This window comes from Stegostoma tigrinum, chromosome 19, assembly GCF_030684315.1.
Source record: "Stegostoma tigrinum isolate sSteTig4 chromosome 19, sSteTig4.hap1, whole genome shotgun sequence".
Lineage (NCBI taxonomy): Eukaryota > Metazoa > Chordata > Chondrichthyes > Orectolobiformes > Stegostomatidae > Stegostoma > Stegostoma tigrinum.
The window spans coordinates 25,514,748-25,534,938 of NC_081372.1; the positions used below are offsets into that span (position 1 = coordinate 25,514,748).

The 20,191-nt window shown below is 40.1% G+C and overlaps 1 protein-coding gene across 5 annotated transcripts in view; it reads right to left on the reverse strand.

Moving 5' to 3' along the window:
- Nucleotides 1–20,191, reverse strand: part of dnmt3bb.1 (DNA (cytosine-5-)-methyltransferase 3 beta, duplicate b.1) — a 284,103-nt gene that overhangs the window by 125,115 nt on the left and 138,797 nt on the right. For all 5 annotated transcript variants that reach the window (XM_059652779.1, XM_059652780.1, XM_059652778.1 and 2 more), the window contains 5 exons: nucleotides 15,607–15,765; nucleotides 13,693–13,800; nucleotides 4,511–4,652; nucleotides 2,120–2,245; nucleotides 1,985–2,029 (listed from right to left, as the gene is read on the reverse strand). In XM_059652779.1, coding sequence (XP_059508762.1) covers nucleotides 1,985–2,029; nucleotides 2,120–2,245; nucleotides 4,511–4,652; nucleotides 13,693–13,800; nucleotides 15,607–15,765 — 580 coding nt within the window. The remainder of the gene's footprint in view (nucleotides 1–1,984; nucleotides 2,030–2,119; nucleotides 2,246–4,510; nucleotides 4,653–13,692; nucleotides 13,801–15,606; nucleotides 15,766–20,191) is intronic.

The following is a 20,191-nucleotide window of genomic DNA, read 5'->3' on the forward strand; positions in this document are numbered from 1 at the left end:
CGTTAAGCCGATTATATATCCAATTGGCAAGCTCACTCTGAATCCCATGTGACGTAACTTTACTAATTAGTCTACCATGTGGAACCTTGTCAAAGGCTTTACTAAAATCCATGTAAACAAAATCCACTGCTCTGCCATTATCAATCTTTTTGGTAGCTTCTTCAAAAAAACTCAATTCCGTTTGTAAGATACCATTTTCCTCGCACGAAACCATGCTGACTATCTCTAACCAATTTTTGCCTCTCTAAATGTTCATTAATCTTGTCTTTTATAATCACCTCCAACAATTTATCCACAACTGAAGTCAGAATCAGGTCTATAATTCCCCGGTTTTTCCTTACAATCTTTCTTAAACAAAGGTACAACATTAGCCACCCTCCAGTCATCAGCACCTCACCCGTAGATATAGGTGATGCAAATATTTCTGCAAGGGGTCTCTTGATTTTCTCCCTTACTTCCCACAGCATTCTGGGATACATTTGATCACGTCCAGGAAATGTATCCACCTTTACATGCTCTAAGACCTCCCAAAGTCCTCTTCTGTGATACAAACTGTTTCTAAAACATCAAAGTTTATTTCTCTACATTCTACAGATTCCACTTTTTTCTCCACAGTAAACACTGACGTAAAATATTCATTTAGTATCTGTCCCATCTCCTGGGGTTCTACACAGAGACAGCCTTCTTGATCTTTAAGAGGCCCAAACCTCTCTCTAGTTGCCCTCTTGCTCTTAATGTATTTGTAGAATCTCTTTGGATTATCTTTAACCTTATCTGCCAATACTATCTCATATCCCCTCTGTGCTTCCTTGATTTCTCTCTTAAGAATGCTGCTACTCTGTTTATATTGATAAAGGGACTCAATTGAACCAAGCTGTCTATGTCTAAAGTATAGACAAAATCTCTTTTATTCTTGACTAGAGCCTCAGTATGTTTATCCATTCATTGTTCATTAATTTTACTAGATTTACCAATCACTCTAACAGGAACAAAATGCCTCTGAGCTAACAAACACATGTCATCACACTCCTGAATGCCTCGGATGTCCTTTTACCTGCATACAGTCTACTCAAATCAACTTTTGGAAGTTCTTGTCTCATACCATTAAAATGTGCTTTACTCCAATTTTATGCAAGGCTTACCCTCCTCCATAACCATTTGAAACTGACAGAATTATGATCACTAGACCCAAAGTTCTTCTCCCACTTATACTCACAAGCTCTATGGAACTGAAATGTAAGCCTCAATTTTGCTATAATAGCTAAGCTATGCATTATACCCTGATCATCCATCTGAATGGTCACTTCAATAAGGCCCTGCTGAAAAGTTGCAATATTTGTTGTTCCGTGGCTCCCCCCTCCAAAGAGGGCTATCCTTCATGAAATGATTTCTTTCAGAATACCATCCAACATCTGTTTTGTCCATCAGGAAGCTTTGAGCCAAGCTATTTATTTTAGTCCAGAAAATGGGCACAGATAAATCAGTAGCAAAGTGCATTCAACTGCTGGTGGCAACCGATAACATACCCAAAGCCTCACATCATTATGTGCCAAGTTCTGGGTGAGCCCCTGCAAAATTTAGATTATTTGGCCTTACATGTGGGGTAGTCCCAGTAAGAGGACTGAATCTGATGCTTTGAAAACACTATATTTCAGTGCCACAACTGCAAAATCTGCTCCAATTCTATTCCCCAAAATTTTAATGAAGCAATTCAGATACTAAATAACTACTTTACTGACTTTAAACACAAAAACCTTAGTGTTACCATCTGATGGAATACTGCTCAAGTGTACCACACCATACTTCTACGGTGTTATTTAAATTATTCCCCTGTGATGCACTGCACAATGAAACATAAGGGGCATATGTCCCATTTACAACACTAATTGTGAAATTGCCATGTCAACATTATACTAAAAATGCCAAATTTGAGCAAACTGGAGAATGACACTTATAAAAGAAATAAAAGTTTGAAAAACTTTACCTTCTATGCTTTTATTGTTTGATGTAACTTGAAAGAAAATCTTTTCTGCACAAAAAATGAAAAGTTCTATTAATTATTTGACCTATCATTAATGCACCGAGCATATCACCTTTGTTAAAACAAATCATAAGTTACCTCTCCCCCGATGTTCCTCTTCAGTTCCTTCTTTGCTTTTGTAAATGCTTGTTTTCTGTTTTTTTGTAGGAGGATAATACTCAGGGACATAGACCTCTACGCGGTTTTCACCTGCAGTATCATTTTCTGTTCAACAGATAGAAGAATTGATGTGAAATGTATGACACTGCACTCAAACATTGTTTCTTGTATAACTTCAATGTGACTTGATACAATGTGTAACTCAGAGAAACTGCATATCAAAAACCTAACAGAGGCATTCATTATGAAGGGACTGGGGGCATTCTGGCAAAGTTTGCCGATGCTACAATGATACGTGGACAGGCAGGTAGGACTGAGGAGGTGGGGAAGCTGCAGAAAGATTTAGACAGTTTAGGAGAGCGGTCCAGGAAATGGCTGATGAAATTCAATGTGAGCAAATGTGAGGTTTTGCACTTTGGAAAAAAGAATACAGGCATGGACTATTTTCTAAATGGTGAGAAAATTCGCAAAGCAGAAGTACAAAGGGATCTGGGAGTGTTGGTCCAGGATTCTCTAAAGGTTAACTTGCAGGTAGAGTCCGTAATTAAGAAAGTGAATGTAATGTTGTCATCTATCTCAAGAGGGTTGGAATATAAAAGCAGCGATGTGCTTCTGAGGCTTTATAGAGCTCTAGTTAGGCCCAATTTAGAATACTGTGTCCAATTTTGGGCCCCACACCTCAAAAAGGACATGCTAGCCCTGGAGCGTGTCCAGCGGAGATTCACATGGATGATCCCTGGAATGGTAGGTTTAATGTATGATGAATGGCTAAGGATCCTGGGATTGTGCTCATTAGAGTTTAGAAGGTTGAGGGGAGATCTAATAGAACCTTACAAGATAATGTATGGTTTAGAAGGGGTGGACGCTAGGAAGTTGTTTCCGTTAGGCAGGGAGACTAGGACCCGTGGGCACAGCCTTAAAATTAGAGGGAGTAAATTTAAAACTGAAATGAGTCGACATTTCTTCAGCCAGAAAGAGGTGGACTTGTGGAATTCATTGCCACGGAGCGCAGTGGAGGCCAGGACGTTGGATGCCTTCAAGGCAGAGATCGACAAATCCTTGATCTCAAAATGAATCAAGGGCTACAGGGAGAGTGCAGGGAAGTGGAGTTGAAATGCCCATCAGCCATGATTTAAACAGCGGAGTGGAGTGGATGGGCCAAATGGCCTTACTTTCACTCCTATGTCTTATGGTCTATTAGTTATGGCCATCATCTGAATCCTAATTCATACCATGAATCAGCAGCTATTCATGATTAGCATTTGTGGTGTGTATGAATATATTTTGACAGTTAGCATTCACAAGAGTTCACTTTGCTGATCAAATAGATAGAAATCATCTCCCAATTTCAGCTCAGAAGAGAGGAGAGGGAGTTCTCATAAGGCTCTCTAGGGCCTGGTGTGAACCCCCCCCACCCACTCAACAGCGATGGCCAACCCTGGGAAAACAATTACTAATCAAACCTCCACCTTGACCCCACATCCTGTCAGGTCACTAAGCTGCTCATACAGGTCCTCACGACCACAAGCTCAATCATCTGCTCCTGACACATTGTCCATGCTTCTTACCCCAGTCAGATCCAGTCCCAGCAATTGCCACAAATCTCAAAGTCTCCACTGGGACTGAGAAGCGCTCAATCCTCCAACTGGGATACTATCAATGAGCAGCGTGGGGCTCTATGAAACAGCTGAGGCATGGTGGCCACACACTTTCCAGGCCACGACCATCCTGACAAAATACAGTTTAATGGATCACATAAATCAACCTGTCCAAGGATGTCATCACACAATGTTGGAGCAGGTGGGTCTTGAACCTAGCCTCCTAGTCTAGAGGTAAGGAACACTATCACTGGCTACAAGAGCTTTTGCCTTAAAAAGAAAGTATTTTAGCTGCTATCCGGTGAGGGGCATTGTCATCAACATTCTGGTATTGTTAGTAGCATGATCATGGCACACTTATGAGGGAATGGCTATTTTGTTTGTGTAGCCCATTATTGCTAAAAGGGATTCAAATAGTTACATTGGCTTCACTAAGTGAATTTTTAAACCTAAGAACATTGAAATGGCTTTTGCTGTTCACAGACTCGTACTAAACATTCACTTCAGGTTTCATAATTGTATTTTTGGTTATGGCCACTCCTTAAAATTTACATTTTCTTATTGTTTCAACAGTGTCATACAAATTTGCTGTAGTTTTTAAAAAATTAGTTCAGAGGTAAACACAGTAAAGAGCAATTGTATAGATATTCTCTCTTTTGCATCACTGGAAAAAAAAAGCCTGAGATCTGAAAATTCATCTCATTTTATAATCAAGGAAACTTACAATGTGGCTGAAATCATAATGAGCCAGCAAAATCCCCTTGATAATTACCTGTGTTTTGTTTGGGCTTAATTCCTTCGTAACCCTTTGGTTGAAAACCACCAAATGCCCAGTCAAGCATTGGCTTAATTTGTTCCTCCAAAGTGCCCCGGTCGTTGGAGGGGAATGGCATTCCAGATCTGCTACTAGCGATCTGTAAGAGTTGATGTTATGTATTAAGTGCAGAATATGTCATTTACCTTTAGAGTACTGTGAAGGAGCAGTAAACAATGGTTCGGATCATGGTTCAGATTTATTAATGATGTCAAAGAAATGGGATGCACAGTAACAAAACACAAATGACTTGGAATGTGATAAGAATCAGACATAGATACAGTCCTCATATCCCTAATTTCTTCAGCAACATCACGGGGGACGTTTCAATGCTAATTTAGTTAGTTTAAAAGGATGTCTATCAGTCCTCCCAATTTGTAGGTTGCATTTTTTCATCTTTGCTTACTGCTACCATCTTGTGGTAGTATTAGTCAGGATCTGGTCTTCACACAAGTGAAGCATCTCTACTCCACAGTCCTAGTCATTTTTTTACCGGTGACATAACAATACATTTCTGTTATAAGTGCAGCCTCAGCTTGCTATTTGTTGCAAAACCAAGACCATTAACAAATCTACTGGACGCCAGTTAACTCACACTGTGGCCATCTGGTGAAAAGGACTACCATGAGGTGTAAAGACTGAACAGAAGTTCTTTTCTTTTCCTTTGTTCTCTATAATTTTCTGGGCAATTACCTAAGAAGCTTAGAGAGCAAACTGACCAACTTTTCTCAGCTTTCAGAGATTCTACACTTCCCTAGTTACTTGTAAGGTATAATTGCAAGATTGAGCAATAATCACCAGTGAAATTTTCTTTCATCAACTTTTAAACAATTTCAGAACAATAGGCAAGACAATCATTCAACTTATTCTTTGCATGTTTTGTGGAAAAATAATTCTGATTCAGTCAATAATTTAAATTAACAAAAAATTTTAAGGCACAGTCCTTCCAAGCTTGCTTAGTTAAATTGCAAAATTCGATTTTTACCACCCAATACAAACTGCAAAATTAGCACAAATTCCTGTACTTGGAATGGGAAATTGATTTATGTAGAAACTCTGGATTGTCAAATTTCCAGTAAGCTCTAACTACAGTTCTCCAAAAGAAAAATCAAAACCACATGTGGAATTTTAAAAGAATGCAAATGTCTTTTGCTGTAACATTTTTTCTGCAGTCAGACTTTTAGTTGATTTAAAGACATTTTACACTATAAGAAGTCTTGTATGTAGTATTGGCTATCGAGAAAACATATCAGTAAACATCTAAGAACAGAGTCTATATTTCACAGGGCATAAACTGAGATTTGTCTGTTGTGTGTTTTGCGATATGTACTGGTTACTCCAATCTTGAGGGTACATTTCCTGATATGACCAGGAATTTAAAACTGCAAAAATAAAAATAAACACTTTTCCACAAATTCATAACCATGATGTTGAGACCTCATTTCTCTGAAAGAAACACATTAGCATATTGCCCACAAGTCAGAAACTGTTTTGTAGTACTTTCCGATAAACAATTTAAAGGATACTATGAATGCAGTAGCTCTGGAATCATATAGTAGACTACTATCGTGTACAAATGTTCACCCGCAGTTCTTCTGTGTGCTATTTCATCATAGGATTTTACCTTTGGAGATGAATTAATACCTCTTATAAATGACAAGCTCAAAGACATCAGAGTTGCAAAAATGAAAACCATCTAATCAGTTGCTGATACTACTCACCTCGTCTACTATATCCCAACAGACTTAACTTCCCATAACTCTGAATTACATCTCAATAGCCAGTGGGTAACAGAGAAAAGATATGTAAAGAGGTTACGGAAAGATGTGGTGGATGATTTTAACCTTCCCAATATTGACAGTGACTCCCTTAATGAATTTTTGAGATGATTCCAGGTAGGTTTCTGAAAACAACATGTAGATAGTCCAAATAGGGAATGGACCATACTAGACCTTATATTGGGGATGAGCCTGGCCATTTGACCAAAGTTTCAGGAGGGGAGAATTTGGGAGCAGTGATCATAATTTCATTAGTTTTAAGATAGTAATGGATAAGACTGGTCCTCAGATGAAAGTGCTAAATTTGGTGGAGGCTAATTACAACCGTATTGAGCAAGAGCTAGAGAAATTAGATTGGGATGGCTGTTTGAGGGTTAAATCCACATCTAACACGTGGAAATCTTTCAAAGGCCAATTGAACAGAGTTCAGGGCTGGAATATTCCTGTGAGAACAAAAGAGAAGAACGGTAAGATTTGGGTACCTAGGATGACAAGAGATATTGCAAGGTTAGTCAAAAAGTAAAAGGAGGTACAAGTAAAGTTTAGAAAACTACTATCAAACAAGCCCTTGGGTATAAAGGAAGCGGGAAAGAACTTAAACAACAAATTAGGAGGGCTAGAAGGGACCATGAAATGTCTTTGGCAAGTAGGATTAAGGAGAACTCAAGGCATTTCATACATATATTAGGAGCAAAAGGGTAGCTGGGAAAAGGATAGGTCCACTCAAGGACCGAGGAAGGAATTTAAGAACGGTGCAGGAAGAGTTGAGTGAGGTCCTTAGAGTACTTTGCAGCAATGTTCACCAAAGGAGGATGGTAAGTTTAGGGAGGGGTATTCTGAGGCATGTTGACATTGAGGAGATGGTGGTGTTGGGGTCTTGAAAAACATTAAAGTAGGTCAGTCCCCGGGGCTTAATGGGATCTATCCCAGGATACTGAGGGAAGCAAGGGAAGAGATTGCTGGACCTTGACAGAGATCTTCGTATCCTCTTTAACCACAGACAAGATTCCAGAAGACTGCAGAATAGCCAATGATTTTCCTGTATTTCAGAACAGCAACAAGGACAACTCGGAAATTATAGGCTGGTGAGCCTTACGTCAATGGTAAGGAAATTATTGGAGAAGATTCTTTAATCTGGGCAAACATGTGGTGATGCATTTTGGGACATCAAATGCAAGAGGTCAGTATAAAGTAAATGGCAGGGCCTTGAGGAGCATTGACTTACAGGGGGATCTTGAGGTGCATGCCCATAACTCCCTGAAAGTGGCAACACAAGTGAATAAGGTGGTAAACACTGGATGCTTGCCTTTATTAGTTGGGGCATTGAGTATAAAAGTTGGCGAGACATGCTGCAGCTGTATAAACTTTAGTTAGGCTACATCTGGAGTACTGTGTGCAGTTCTGGTTACCACAGTTTAGGAAGAATGTTGGTGCTTTGGAGAGAGCACAGAAGAAGTTTACCAAGATGTTGCCTGGATTGGAGTGCATTAGCTTTCAGGAGGAGTTCTGCAAACATGGATTTTTTTTTTTCCAGAGCGTCCAAAATTGAGGGGCAACCTGATAGAAGCACATAAAATTATGACAGACATTGATAGGGGAGATTGTCAGAGTTTTTCCGAGGATGGGAATGCCAAATACTCGGGGGCATAGGCGTAAGGTGAGAGGGAAAATGCTTAAAGGGTGTGAGAGGGAAGTTTTTTTTTAAACACAGAAATTAGTAGATGCCTGGTACGCACTGCGATAAGAGGTGGTAGATACAGGTACATTAGCAAGGTTTTAAAAGGCATTTAGACAGACACATGAACAGGCAGAGAGTACAGGATATGGGCAATATTCAGGCAGATAGAATTGGTTTAAAACGACATCATGGTTAGTACAGACATGGTGGGCCAAAGGGCCTGTTCTTGTGCTGTACTGATGTATGTTCTTTTGCTCAAATCCTCTCTAATAAACCCTTCAAGCTCAGCTTGTCAATGAGATCTATATCTTGTTCTCTAAAGGTAATTCTACTAATTCCTATTTTTCTTGGTTTTTTGCGTTAATTGACATTATTATCGGCCCTTGCTATTGCTGTCCTTCTTTCCTTCAAATCTAAGTATCACTGCCGTTGTTCTTATAAAATCAATCTTGACCTTGTAAATTAATCTTTGTTATTCAAGCTGGAAGTGTTGTTGCCTCCCAAATCCAGGCTAATTTTTCTCAAAACACATTGGAGGGATTTAAACAATCAGGTTTCCACCGGAAACTGGAAATTTCCAATTATCCCTCTAAAATTGCTATTATCAAAAGTTCACAAAATGCCTTGCTGACACAAAGTCACACAGTAACAACAGCCAAAAACAGGGTCGGTAAATTGGCACAACAGGCACTGCCAATGCTTTTGGGTCTAATGTATCTCTGCGCCTGAATCAGGCAGGCCCAAAGTCCTGCCCACGGAATCAGTTTCCATATGTATACTAACGGTACCACTGATAGCTCTGTTCTCTCTCTCTTGATCCCTGCATTGTTTGACTGCTTGGCTATCATTTCATAATTGGAGGAAATTTCTGGTCATCCAAAAAAATACTAGCAAGGCAGAGCCATTGTTTTAGGCTCCATCACAAATTCTTTTCTCTCAACTCCAGTCTCATTCCTCTTCCTGCCAGCCATTTGAGGTTGACTACAGACTATTCCTAACCGTGAAGTTCCATCTAGTCCCAATATGAACTTCACTACACATCTGTACTGTCACTAAGATAGCTCATTTTCCCCTCCATAACATTTCCTGAACTCCACCTTGCTTCAGTACTGAAACTTTAATCTAAACATTGTTCACCTCTACTCCTAATTATTCTCTGCATGGTCTCTCATGTCCCACCTTCTAAAACTTCAGGCCATTCCAATCTCTAAAACCTTTACCCCAAACTGCAGCAAATCTCACTTATCAGTCTCCTTTGTGCGCACTAATCAACAGTGACTATTGGGCAAGAAAAAAGAACCTTGATTTTAAAATTCTCAGCCTCGTTTTTAAATTGCTTCCAGGCCTTGTGTGTCTCTAGTTCACTAATCTGTAGCCTTTCTGTTAAACTTTACACTCCTCCTGGCCTATTCACGTTCTTGGGTTTAAGCATTCTTTTATTAGCAATCATGTCTTCAGCCGCCTAGTCCCTGAGCTCTACTACTCTCCAACTCATTATTTTTTCTTGTTTAAGCTGTGCATAAAAATAATTCTTTAACCAAACATTTGGTCTATATGGAGATTGCAAGAACTGCCAATACTGAAATCAGAGTTAACACAGTGTGGAGCTAGAGGAACAGGCCAGGCAGCATCAGAGGAGTAGCAAAGTTGATGTTTCGGATCGGGATCGGCTTTTAAAACTGGTGAAATCAGATCCAAACCCGAAACATCAACTTTCCTATTCCACTGATGCTGCCGGGCCTGCTGCATTCCTCCAGCTCCACACTGCGTTATCTTTTTGGTCTATATGGCCTACTATGTCCTTAAGTGGCTTGGTATGAAATTGTACTCCATACTTCCTCCAAGATGTATACTGGAATGTTTTATTATTTTAATTACATTATGTAAAATCAAAATCCGAATGGTTAGATGGTTCTTGTAAGATCTTGCTGTGCTCAAATTGATCACTGTACTTTCCCATATTATAGTTGTTCAAAATAATTTAAGGACAGCTGAAAGAACTTTTGATGAGGGCTCGTCTACTGAGGTGGTATGGGCTGAGGTCAGAAACAGGAGAGGTCACACTGCTGGGAGTTTTTTATAGGCCCCCACAAAGTTCCTGGGATGTGGAGGAGAGGATTGGCAAAGCTATTCTGGGCAGGAGTGAAAGGAACAGCGTGGTCATTATGGGAGACTTTAACTTCCCTAACATTGACAGGAAATGCTATAACTCTAGTACGTCGGATGGATCAGTTTTTGTCCAATGTGTGCAGGAGGGTTTCCTGACACAGTACGTCGAAGGGCCAACAAGAGGGGAGGCCACACTGGATCTGGTACTTGGTAATGAACCAGGCCAGGTGTTTGATTTAGTGGTAGGTGAGCACTTTGGAGCATAATTCGGTTATGTTTACTTTAGCGATGGAAAGGGATAGGAACATGTCACAGGGCAAGAGTTATAACTGGGGGATGGGCAATTACAATGTGATTAGCAAGGCTTAGGAGGCATAGAATGGGGTAGCAAAATGCAGGGGATGGGGACAATCAAAATGTGGAACTGGTTTAAGGAACAGATATTGTGTGTCCTCGATAGGTATGTCCCTGTCAGGCAGGTAGGAAGTGATAAGGTAAAGGAACTGTGGCTTACTAAAGAAATTGTATCTCTTGTTAAGCAGAAGAGGGAGGTTTATGTGACGATGAGACGAGATGGTTCAGATGAGGCGATGGAGAGTTACAGACTATCTAGGAAGGACTTAAAGGGAGAGTTAAGAAGAGCAAGGAGGGGACATGAGCAGACATTAGCAGGTAGAATAAAGGAGAACCCTAAATCTTTCTATAGGTATGTGAGGAATAAGAGGATAACTAGGGTTGGAATAGGGCCAGTCAAAGACAGAAGTGGGAAGTTGTGTGTGGACCCTGTGGAGATCGGAGAGGTGCTAAATGAATAGTTCTCATCTGTTTTCACTGAGAAACAGGAGAATATTGTAGAGGAGATGACTGAGTTACGGGCTACTAGAATTGAAAGGATTAAGGTTAATAAGGAGGAGGTGTTGTCAAATCTTGAAGGTGTGAAGGTAGATAAATCCCCTGGACCAGATGGGATTTTTCCGAGGATTCTCTGGGAAGCTAGGGAGGAGGTGGCGGAGCCTTTGGCCTTGATCTTTGAGTCGTCATTGTCTACAGGTTTAGTACCAGAGGACTGGAGGAGTGCAAGTGTTGTGCCCTTGTTCAAAAAGGGCAGTAGGGATGACCCAGGTAATTATAGACCTGTGAGCCTTATGTCTGTTGTAGGAAAAGTTTTGGAAAGGATTATAAGAGATAGGATTTATAATCATCTGGCAAGCAACAATTTGATTGGAGATAGTCAGCATGGATTCGTTAAGGGCAAGTTGAGTCTCACAAACCTCATTGAGATTTTTGAGAAGGTGACCAAGCACGTGGATGTGGGTAGGGCAGGTGACATGGTGTACATGGACTTCAATAAAGCCTTTGACAAGGTTCCACATGGTAGGCTATTGGAGAAAATACAGAGGCACAGGATTGAGGGAGATTTATCAGTTTGGATTAGAAACTGGCTTTCTGTAAGAAGGCGAGTGGTGGCTGATGGAAAATATTCAGCCTGGAGTCAGGTCACTAGTGGTGTGCCTCAAGGATCTGTTTTGGGACCACTGATGTTTGTCACTTTCATAAATGACTTGGACGTAGGCATAGGTGGATGGGTTAGTAAGTTTGCAGATGACACTAAAGTCAGTGGAGTGATGGACGGTGTGGAAGAATGTTGCAGGTTGCAGGGAGACTTGGATAAACTGTAGAATTGGGCTGAAAGGTGGCAAATAGAGTTCAATGCGGATAAATCTGAGGTGATTCACTTTGGGGAGAATAATAGGAAGGCAGAATACTGGGTCAATGGAAAGATTCTTGGTAGTGTGGATGTGCAGAGGAATCTTGGTGTCCATGTACATAGATCCCTGAAAGTTGCCACCCAGGTTGATAGTGCTGTTAAGAAGGCTCATGGTGTGTTAGGTTTCATTGGTAGAGGGACTGAGTTCAGGTGCTGTGATGTCATGCTGCAACTGTACAAAATGGTAGTGCGGCCTCATTTGGAATATTGCGTGCAGTTCTGGTCGCCCGATTACAGGAAGGATGTGGAAGCATTGGAAAAGGTGCAGAGGAGATTTACCAGGATGTTGCCTGGTTTGGAGTGCAGGCCCTTTGAAGAAAGGCTGAGGGACTTGGGTCTGTTCTCATTGGACAGAAGGAGGCTGTGAGGGGATTTAATAGAGACATACAAGATGATCAGAGGATTAGATAGGGTGGACAGTGAGAGTCTTTTTCCGAGGATGACGACTTCAGCTTGTACAAGGGGGCATAGCTACAAATTGAGGGGTGCTAGATTTAAGACAGATGTCAGAGGCAGGTTCTTTACTCAGAGAGTGGTAAGGGTGTGGAATGCCCTGCCTGCCAATGTAGTTAACTCAGCCACATTAGGGGCATTTAAGCAGTCCTTGGATAAGCATATGGATAATGATGGGATAGTGTAGGGGAAGGGGCTTAGATTAGTTCACAGGTCGGTGCAACATCAAGGACAGAAGGGCCTGTTCTGCGCTGTATTGTTCTATGTTCTACTCAGTAGCTTGTGAAAAACTCTACAGCAAAGCTCGTCTCTTCGTTATATCTAAATTTTGCAACTTTGAAAGGTTTCTTGGGCATTCAAATGATTTAAAGGTAAAGTTGTCATAGTCTTAAAAGACCATAGGGCTTCTTTCATTACAGAAAGATGAGAGGTAGAGTTTAACCCAAGGATCACCAGCCTCAAGCAAAGGGAAGAGGTTGGGAAGGAGAGTCATTCATGGTCACCTCAGCCAGTGCAGGAACTAAACCCACACTGTTGGTGTCACCCTATATTTCAAACAAGCTGTCCAGCCACCTGTGCTTAACTGACCCCCTCAAATAATCTCATGCAGTGAGGGGACCCTGATGAGTTAGTGCACCACGATGAAATTTGTCTCTTCTGCACAGAATTGAGGACTGAAAGCATAAATGTTGGTTGAATCCAAACAGCAGTTATTCTTGAACAAAACTGACATTTAGACTTTTATGTTTTGAAGTGCATTTGCACAAGACAAGTTCCTGAATACACAAGACTATCAGAGAGGCCTATAGAGGCATGGGTTCTTCCCAAACAAGAGGAACTGAAAATTCTACAGCTATTTTAATAATTCTTTTTAAGTATAACTACACGGTAAAAAAAGCTGAACAAAACTCCATAGTTCTGAAGAATGGTCACTGCACCGGAAATGGTAATTCTGCTTTTTCTCCACAGATGCTGCCAGATCTGCTGCGCTTTTCCAGTGATTTCTGTTTTAGTTTCAGTTTCAGTTTCTGTAAAAAATCTTCTTAGGTATTAGAAAATAGGGACACAAAGCATCTGAATCTCTTTTATTCAGTAGGTACAAGATCTCATTCCCACTTGCACACCAACAAAAGAAAGAAACTGCTCTCACAGTTTCTGAATTTCCAGCTGAAGAATACAAGAAGTGAGGGTGCAGGGGTCAGTGATTTCCTGATCAGTTACAATCTGAAGCTTTTGCACCACATTTTAGGATCAAATAAGCAACCTGACTATCTAGGGAAAGAAAAAATTTCAGAATTGGTTCCAAATATGTCAAATACAAAATTGTAGTCCTAGCTATAACATGCGCAATTACCTCCAGAGCCTGGAACACAGCCCTTTTGTAAGAGACGAGCTTGTTAAACGCAGAAGTGTGAAAATATTGACCAATTGCAGTTAAAGGCACAAGTTTGTCAGCAGAAACCTTGGAAGTAAGAAAATATGAACATGTTAATAACACAGACCATTCAAAAAAGACTTAGACCTGCCAACTACTGCAACTCTAAAAGACAGTCCTACATTCTGACCCCATTGGCCAAACACAAGATAGTAATCATTTCTGGAGTAGTACCTTACAAGACAAGGCTCTTTCATCATACCAGAGCTTCGCCAAATATGGTCAAAAAAAGGGGTGAAATTCTTTTGATTCCAGTGAGGCAGACGAGCAGGATCTGTGAGTGCAAAGTTGCAAAGATGATGAACTCATATTCAAATTGAAGAGCCAGAGTTATTAGAGACTGGGTTCGTGGGATGGTCAGGGTTGATGTAATGTGCCTATAAAGATGTCTTGGCAATACATGACCCAAACTGCTAGTTGGAATATTGGAATTTACAGAGAATTTGAAACAAGTATTTAAAATTATGAAAGGTTTAACCAGAGTAAGTAAAGAAAAAAACATTTCCATAGGCCATGAAATCAATAATCAGAAGCATACATTCCAGATGCTTGGCAAAAGAATAAGAGGCAGATGAGAACTTTTTTTCAACAAGTGATTAGGGTTTGGAATGTTCCAAGATAATAAAATGTGAGGCTGGATGAACACAGCAGGCCAAGCAGCATCTCAGGAGCACAAAAGCTGACGTTTCGGGCCTAGACCCTTCATCAGAGAGGGGGATGGGGAGATTTTTATCTGAAACAGCCCCCATTGGGCTCAAACAACAAAAGCTACTGATTGCAATTACATGTTGTATGTTTTTAGGAGGGTTAGAAATACTGAAAGGAAACAGAGCCAATAACTCATTGTATCAAGAGCTGTTTCCCACATTTTTCAGCCACTCTCGAATGCTTTCTGCAACAAATCACAATCAGAATTTCATGTCCAGAGTCACTTAAGGAAATTCCAGTGACCATCATTACTTGATTGAATAAACAGCAATGGTTGCCTTTAATTAAACCTAAATAAAGAATTAGTTTAATAATTTATCTCTCACTGTATTGGTTACAACAAGTTGAAGCTGCACTGCTGCCATAGTCTGATCTCCTGCCTCAAGCTTCTATGAGGCACAAACCATGAATGTGGTGAAATATAATAGAATGTTCTCCATTTGTTAGGAATTAATGGAAGGCTGTCCAATCAAGTGAATGAATGCCACTCCAAGAACACTCAAGAAAGCTCAGCACAAGACAAAACACCTCACCCAAAATCTTAAACTTTCATTGTCTCCACTATTGGTACACAGTGATTGCAGTGTAGTTTTCACTTGTTGAGTTCATTGATATGATTATGTGTGAAACTGATGAGGAACTTTTATTAGAAACAGTAGCAGTTGGTATGTTAAATATATTTAGAACTCTGAATTGGAAATTAATAATTTTCAGATTCTGCTTTGTTTAACGGGAGATGAACCTTTCGTAAATACACTGAATGCATGACTTAAAGGACATAGGAAATAGCTTGAGTAGAATAATTTTACAGTCAAAAAATTTACGGCACATTGAGCAGCTGCAAGGTAGAGGATAAGAAAGCCAAAACATCTGAATAAAATTGAGCAGATTTTAGTAGATGATCCAATTGGCAAAAATCACATATAGACACATTATATTCTTGCATTTACTATCCTTCTTTTCTATAGGACACCCACATCTACATAAAAATAGTGCGCACAGGGACAGAATACAATTTAAGCATTTGTATGGGAATTTCATCAAACTTGAAATTTTAAGATATGATCTTAAAAAAATGAGTAAAGTTATACTTTGCTCCATCTTTGTCTCATATTTTGAACTTACCTCTGAGAACTTGCCATCTCCAAACCACTGAAGCCACCTCATTCCTGTTGCAGCTTGCCTTCTTCCAGGTGTGCGCCAGGAAACCACTATAGCCGGCCACCATGAGAATCCCTTGATCTTTCCCCAAACCAGCTCCCCAATGCCATAACCCTTACCATCCTAAAAGATTAAAAAAAATTTACTTTCAAACAAATTAGAATCTCGCCCAATTTTCTTCTATATTTAAGCAACTGCAAAGAAACACTGAAAACTACGTTCAGGTCATTTTCATAAATTTGACAATAAAATGTATAATTCTGAAAGACTCATTCTTCACTTTCTTGGTACTTTCTAACAAAAAGCACATCCATGACAAGGTGAGAGATTGAGCCTACAAAATTAGGAATTAAAGATTTTGCTCGATTCCTCCCTTATCTTTCATCAGAACTAGGAAAAATGTCATAACAGTTGTTAAGCAAGTACAGAGACAAGGAAAGAAAAGAACAAAAGGCCTGTAATGAAGTGTAAAGTAGGAGAGATTAATGAACTAAAGGGACGGTGGTGCAAAGCAAATGCACTGGTAAGGGGGCACACAAAGAAGGAAAAGATGAACCCAGATGAGGCACAAGTGTAAATGGAAGTAGCAGAATCATTCTCTACAGTTTTATGCAAGAAATGGGGACTGAGATCGTGAGTGGAAATAACTCAATTGAGTTTGGAAGGCTTAAATATGCCTAATCAAAAGATGAGCTGCTGTTTCTCAAGCTTAAGTGGAGCTTCAGTGAAACACTCAGGAGGCCAGGAGAGAGAGTGATCCAAGAAAATAAACTAATAGGCAACCTAAAGCTCAAGGGCACAACAGTAGATTCAAAGGAGGCTCTGCAAAGTGGTCACCCAATCTTTACTTGTCTTTCCACTTTAGTGGAGATCATCCATGAGCAGCAAATACAGTAAACTGCATTGAAACAAATATAAATAATTCACTCATTCATTTGAAGTAGTGATTGATGCTGTACGCGGAGGGAAGAAGTCAAATGACAGGTATTTGTTTGCGTGGGAAGAAGGCATTGTATAGGGAATGGTTGTTGGGAATGATTGAAAAGTAGACCAGGCTATTGAGAAGGAAATTGTCTCTTGGAAATACTGAAAAGTGGAGAGGTGAAGAAAAATGGCTCCCTTGATTCTTTTTCCTGATTACGTAGGAAGGTTCTTTACATGATCAGACCCTTTAGGTTTTTTGGTGCTGTCCTGCATGCATTAATGGTTCTAACATGGGCATGGAAAAGATTTTTTAGGCTAAAGAGGGTCTGTACAGATAAGAGTAAATATTAATGGTAAACACTAATGTGCACATGTAGAAGCAGTTGGAAATTGGTTTTGTTTGCTGCAAAAACACCTGCAGTCAGCTTTCCCCATAAAAAATATAACTGCCAGGGGCAGCCAATGCCACCACTGCACTCAATTCTTCTATCTATGCGCACTGAACCAAATGAAAGAATCTTACAAATTATCAACCAGGTTATTGCTCAAGGTGAAATACACATGACTGATGCGTAATTCAATATGATTAGGATTTTCCTCCACTTTCAGTGGCATGAACTGCAGAGTAACTGATGGTCTCTGCAGCCTTTCTGCAGTCCATTTTGTATGGCAATAACATCTGCTCTACTCCTATGTAACGGAAAATATAAATCTGAACAAAATAATTGTGTAGGTAATTAAAACAATTAAGGACAAAAGGTTAGCTGATATGTTATGCGTGCAGCACGTGAGAGCTCATGGATGCCAGTGTGATCCAGGGCAAACATGTGTGGTAAATGTTTACACGTTGAGGAGCTTCAGCTCTGAATTTATAAGCTGGAAGCTGAACTATACAATGCAACACATCACAGTGAGGAAATGTTGCTTTGACATTTTGTACTAGAAGGCAATCATTGCCCTTAGGATAGTGACATCTGATTTGGTCTTTGGTCAGGTAAAGGAAGGTGTGACTGTGAGTCAAGAAGACAGAGTGGGTGTACGGGAGCTACAACATTTGTCAGTAATCAACAAGTTTGAGGTTCTTTCTGGTTTTCTAGCAGAGGGTCAAGGTTGCAGGGCAGATGAGATCATCTGCAATGGTACTGTGGGACTGCAAAAAGGAATGTAGTGGTAGGAAGGGCTAGTATAGTGAAGGGGATCGACACTGTTCTCTCCAGCAAAGAGCAGAGTCCAGGACACCTGCTCAGGGCTGGAGAGGAGTTTACAGTAGAATAGGGAAGATGAATCATCCTGGCCTATTTAGACATCAATGATATGACAACACAAAAGCGATTCTGCAGTAGTTAGGATGAGGAACTCAGTACCGAATTAAGAAGTAGGACCTCTAAAGGTAGTAGCCTCTGGATTAAAACCTGAGCTATATGAAAATTCACATAGGGCAATAAGGATTGGAGAAATGGTTCAAAGACTGGTACTGGAGAACTGGGTTCTAGTTTATGGGACACTAGCACAAGCACTGAGCAAAGTGGGAGTTGTACCATTATGATAACTTACATGCAAGCTAAATTCGTGAGGAAAGGGATCAAAGTTCGGAAGATTAGTAATTCAACGAGTGGAGACAAGGCAAGAGAGAAAGGTATTAAAACGGGAAATGTAAACAGACTCAGACAGGAAGGGATGAGTACAAATCCAAGCCTGAATCAACAGGCAAGGCTAAAAGTTTAAAAAATTTGAAAAAGGTCAAAACTGAAAGCTCTATACCCATACGTACATAGTTTCAAAACAAAAGACATGAATTTTTAATGCAAATAGAAACAAATAAGTTTGATCTGATAGCCAATACAGTGACATGACTGCAGGATGATACAGATTGGGATCTGAACATTGAAGGATACACAACATTTAGGAAGAAGGGAAAACCTGAAGAAGGTAGAGGAGCGGCTCTATCAGTTAATTACGGCATAAGCACAATAGTGAAGAAAGACCGATGTTCAGGAAACCAAGATGTAAGAACATTTTGGGGAGAGCTGAGAAGTTATAAATGCAAATCGTCAGTTGTAGAAATGCTATAAAGGCCTCGTAACAGCAACCATATAGTAGCATGAAGTATAAAAGAAGAAATAACGGGAGCTTGACAGGGGGATATGGAGATAATCATGGGAGCTTTCAATCTATATATAGAATGGAAAATCTAGATGAGCGAAGCTAGTATAGCTGAGGACTTGACAGAACATTTTCAGGATGACTTCTTAGAGCAGCACATTCTACAGCAGATAACACTAGATCAAATATTGTGTAATCTGATATTTTATTATTGACTTCAAAGTGAAGGTGACCCTAGGAGGCAGCAATTTTAACACCATTGAATTTTACATTCAGTTTGAAGGAGTGAAGAATGGATCCGAGACTAATATATTAAACTTAAAGAAGGCAATATGAAGACATGAAAGGAGAGCTAGCTAAAGTGAGCTGGCAAATTATGTCAAAGGAATAGGACACAGTGCCAGATAATTAAGGGGCTATTTCAAAATATGCAGAATTCCAACAAGAAAAAAAATTAAGCGGAGAGGGACCCACTATTTGTGTCTGATAGATAAAGCTAATGATAGTATTAAACTTAAGCAAATAACTACAAGCAAGTGTTTGTAGTACAAAACTTGAAAATATTGCAGAAAAAGACATTAATTCCCCTCACAATAAACTACAGCATTCTTTAATTTTTCTGACAAAAACAGGGAGATTATGCTTCAGTTACACAGGACATTGGTGAGACCAGATCTAGAGTACAGTATATAGTATCAGAGGAAGTAGGAACTGCAGATGCTGGAGAACCAGATTCTGAGAAGGGTCTAGGCCCGAAACGTCAGCCTTCCTGCTCCTCTGATGATGCTTCGCCTGCTGTGTTCATCCAGCTCTACATCTTGTTATCTACAGTATATAGCAGTTGTCTTATTTAAGGAAGAAGATAAATGTACTAGAATCAGTTCAGAGGCTTACTAGGCTAATATCTGGAATGGATTGGTTGCCTTATGAGGAAAGGTCAGATCAGTTGGGATTGTATCAGTGGAACAATAAGAGGTTTAGATATTATATGACTGAAGCATTTAATTACTCAGGGGTCTTGACAAGGCAGATGTGGAAAGTATGCATCCTTTTGTGGAAGAGCTTGGAACAGTTTGAAAATAAGGGTTCACCAATTAAGGCAAAGATAGAGTCATAGAGTAACGCAGCATGGAAATAGGACCTTCAGCCCAAACTGGTCCATGCTGACCATGGTGCCCACTCACCTAGTTCCAATTGCCCGCATTTGTCAACCCTTCCCATCCATGTACCTATCCAAATGTTTTCTAATGTTACTATTATACCTGCTTCAACCACTTTCTGTCAACCCATTCCATATACGCACCACTCTCTGCGTCAAGAAGCTGTCCATCAGGTCTTCCTTAAATCTTACCCCTCTCACCTTAACCCTGTGCCCTCTAGTTTTCAATTCCCCATCCCTGGGAAAAGGACTCTCTGCATTCATCCTTTCTATGCCCCTCATGATTTTATATACCTCAATAAGGTCACCTCTCACTCTCCTAGGAATAAAGTCCTATCCTGACCAACCTCTCCCTATAACTTA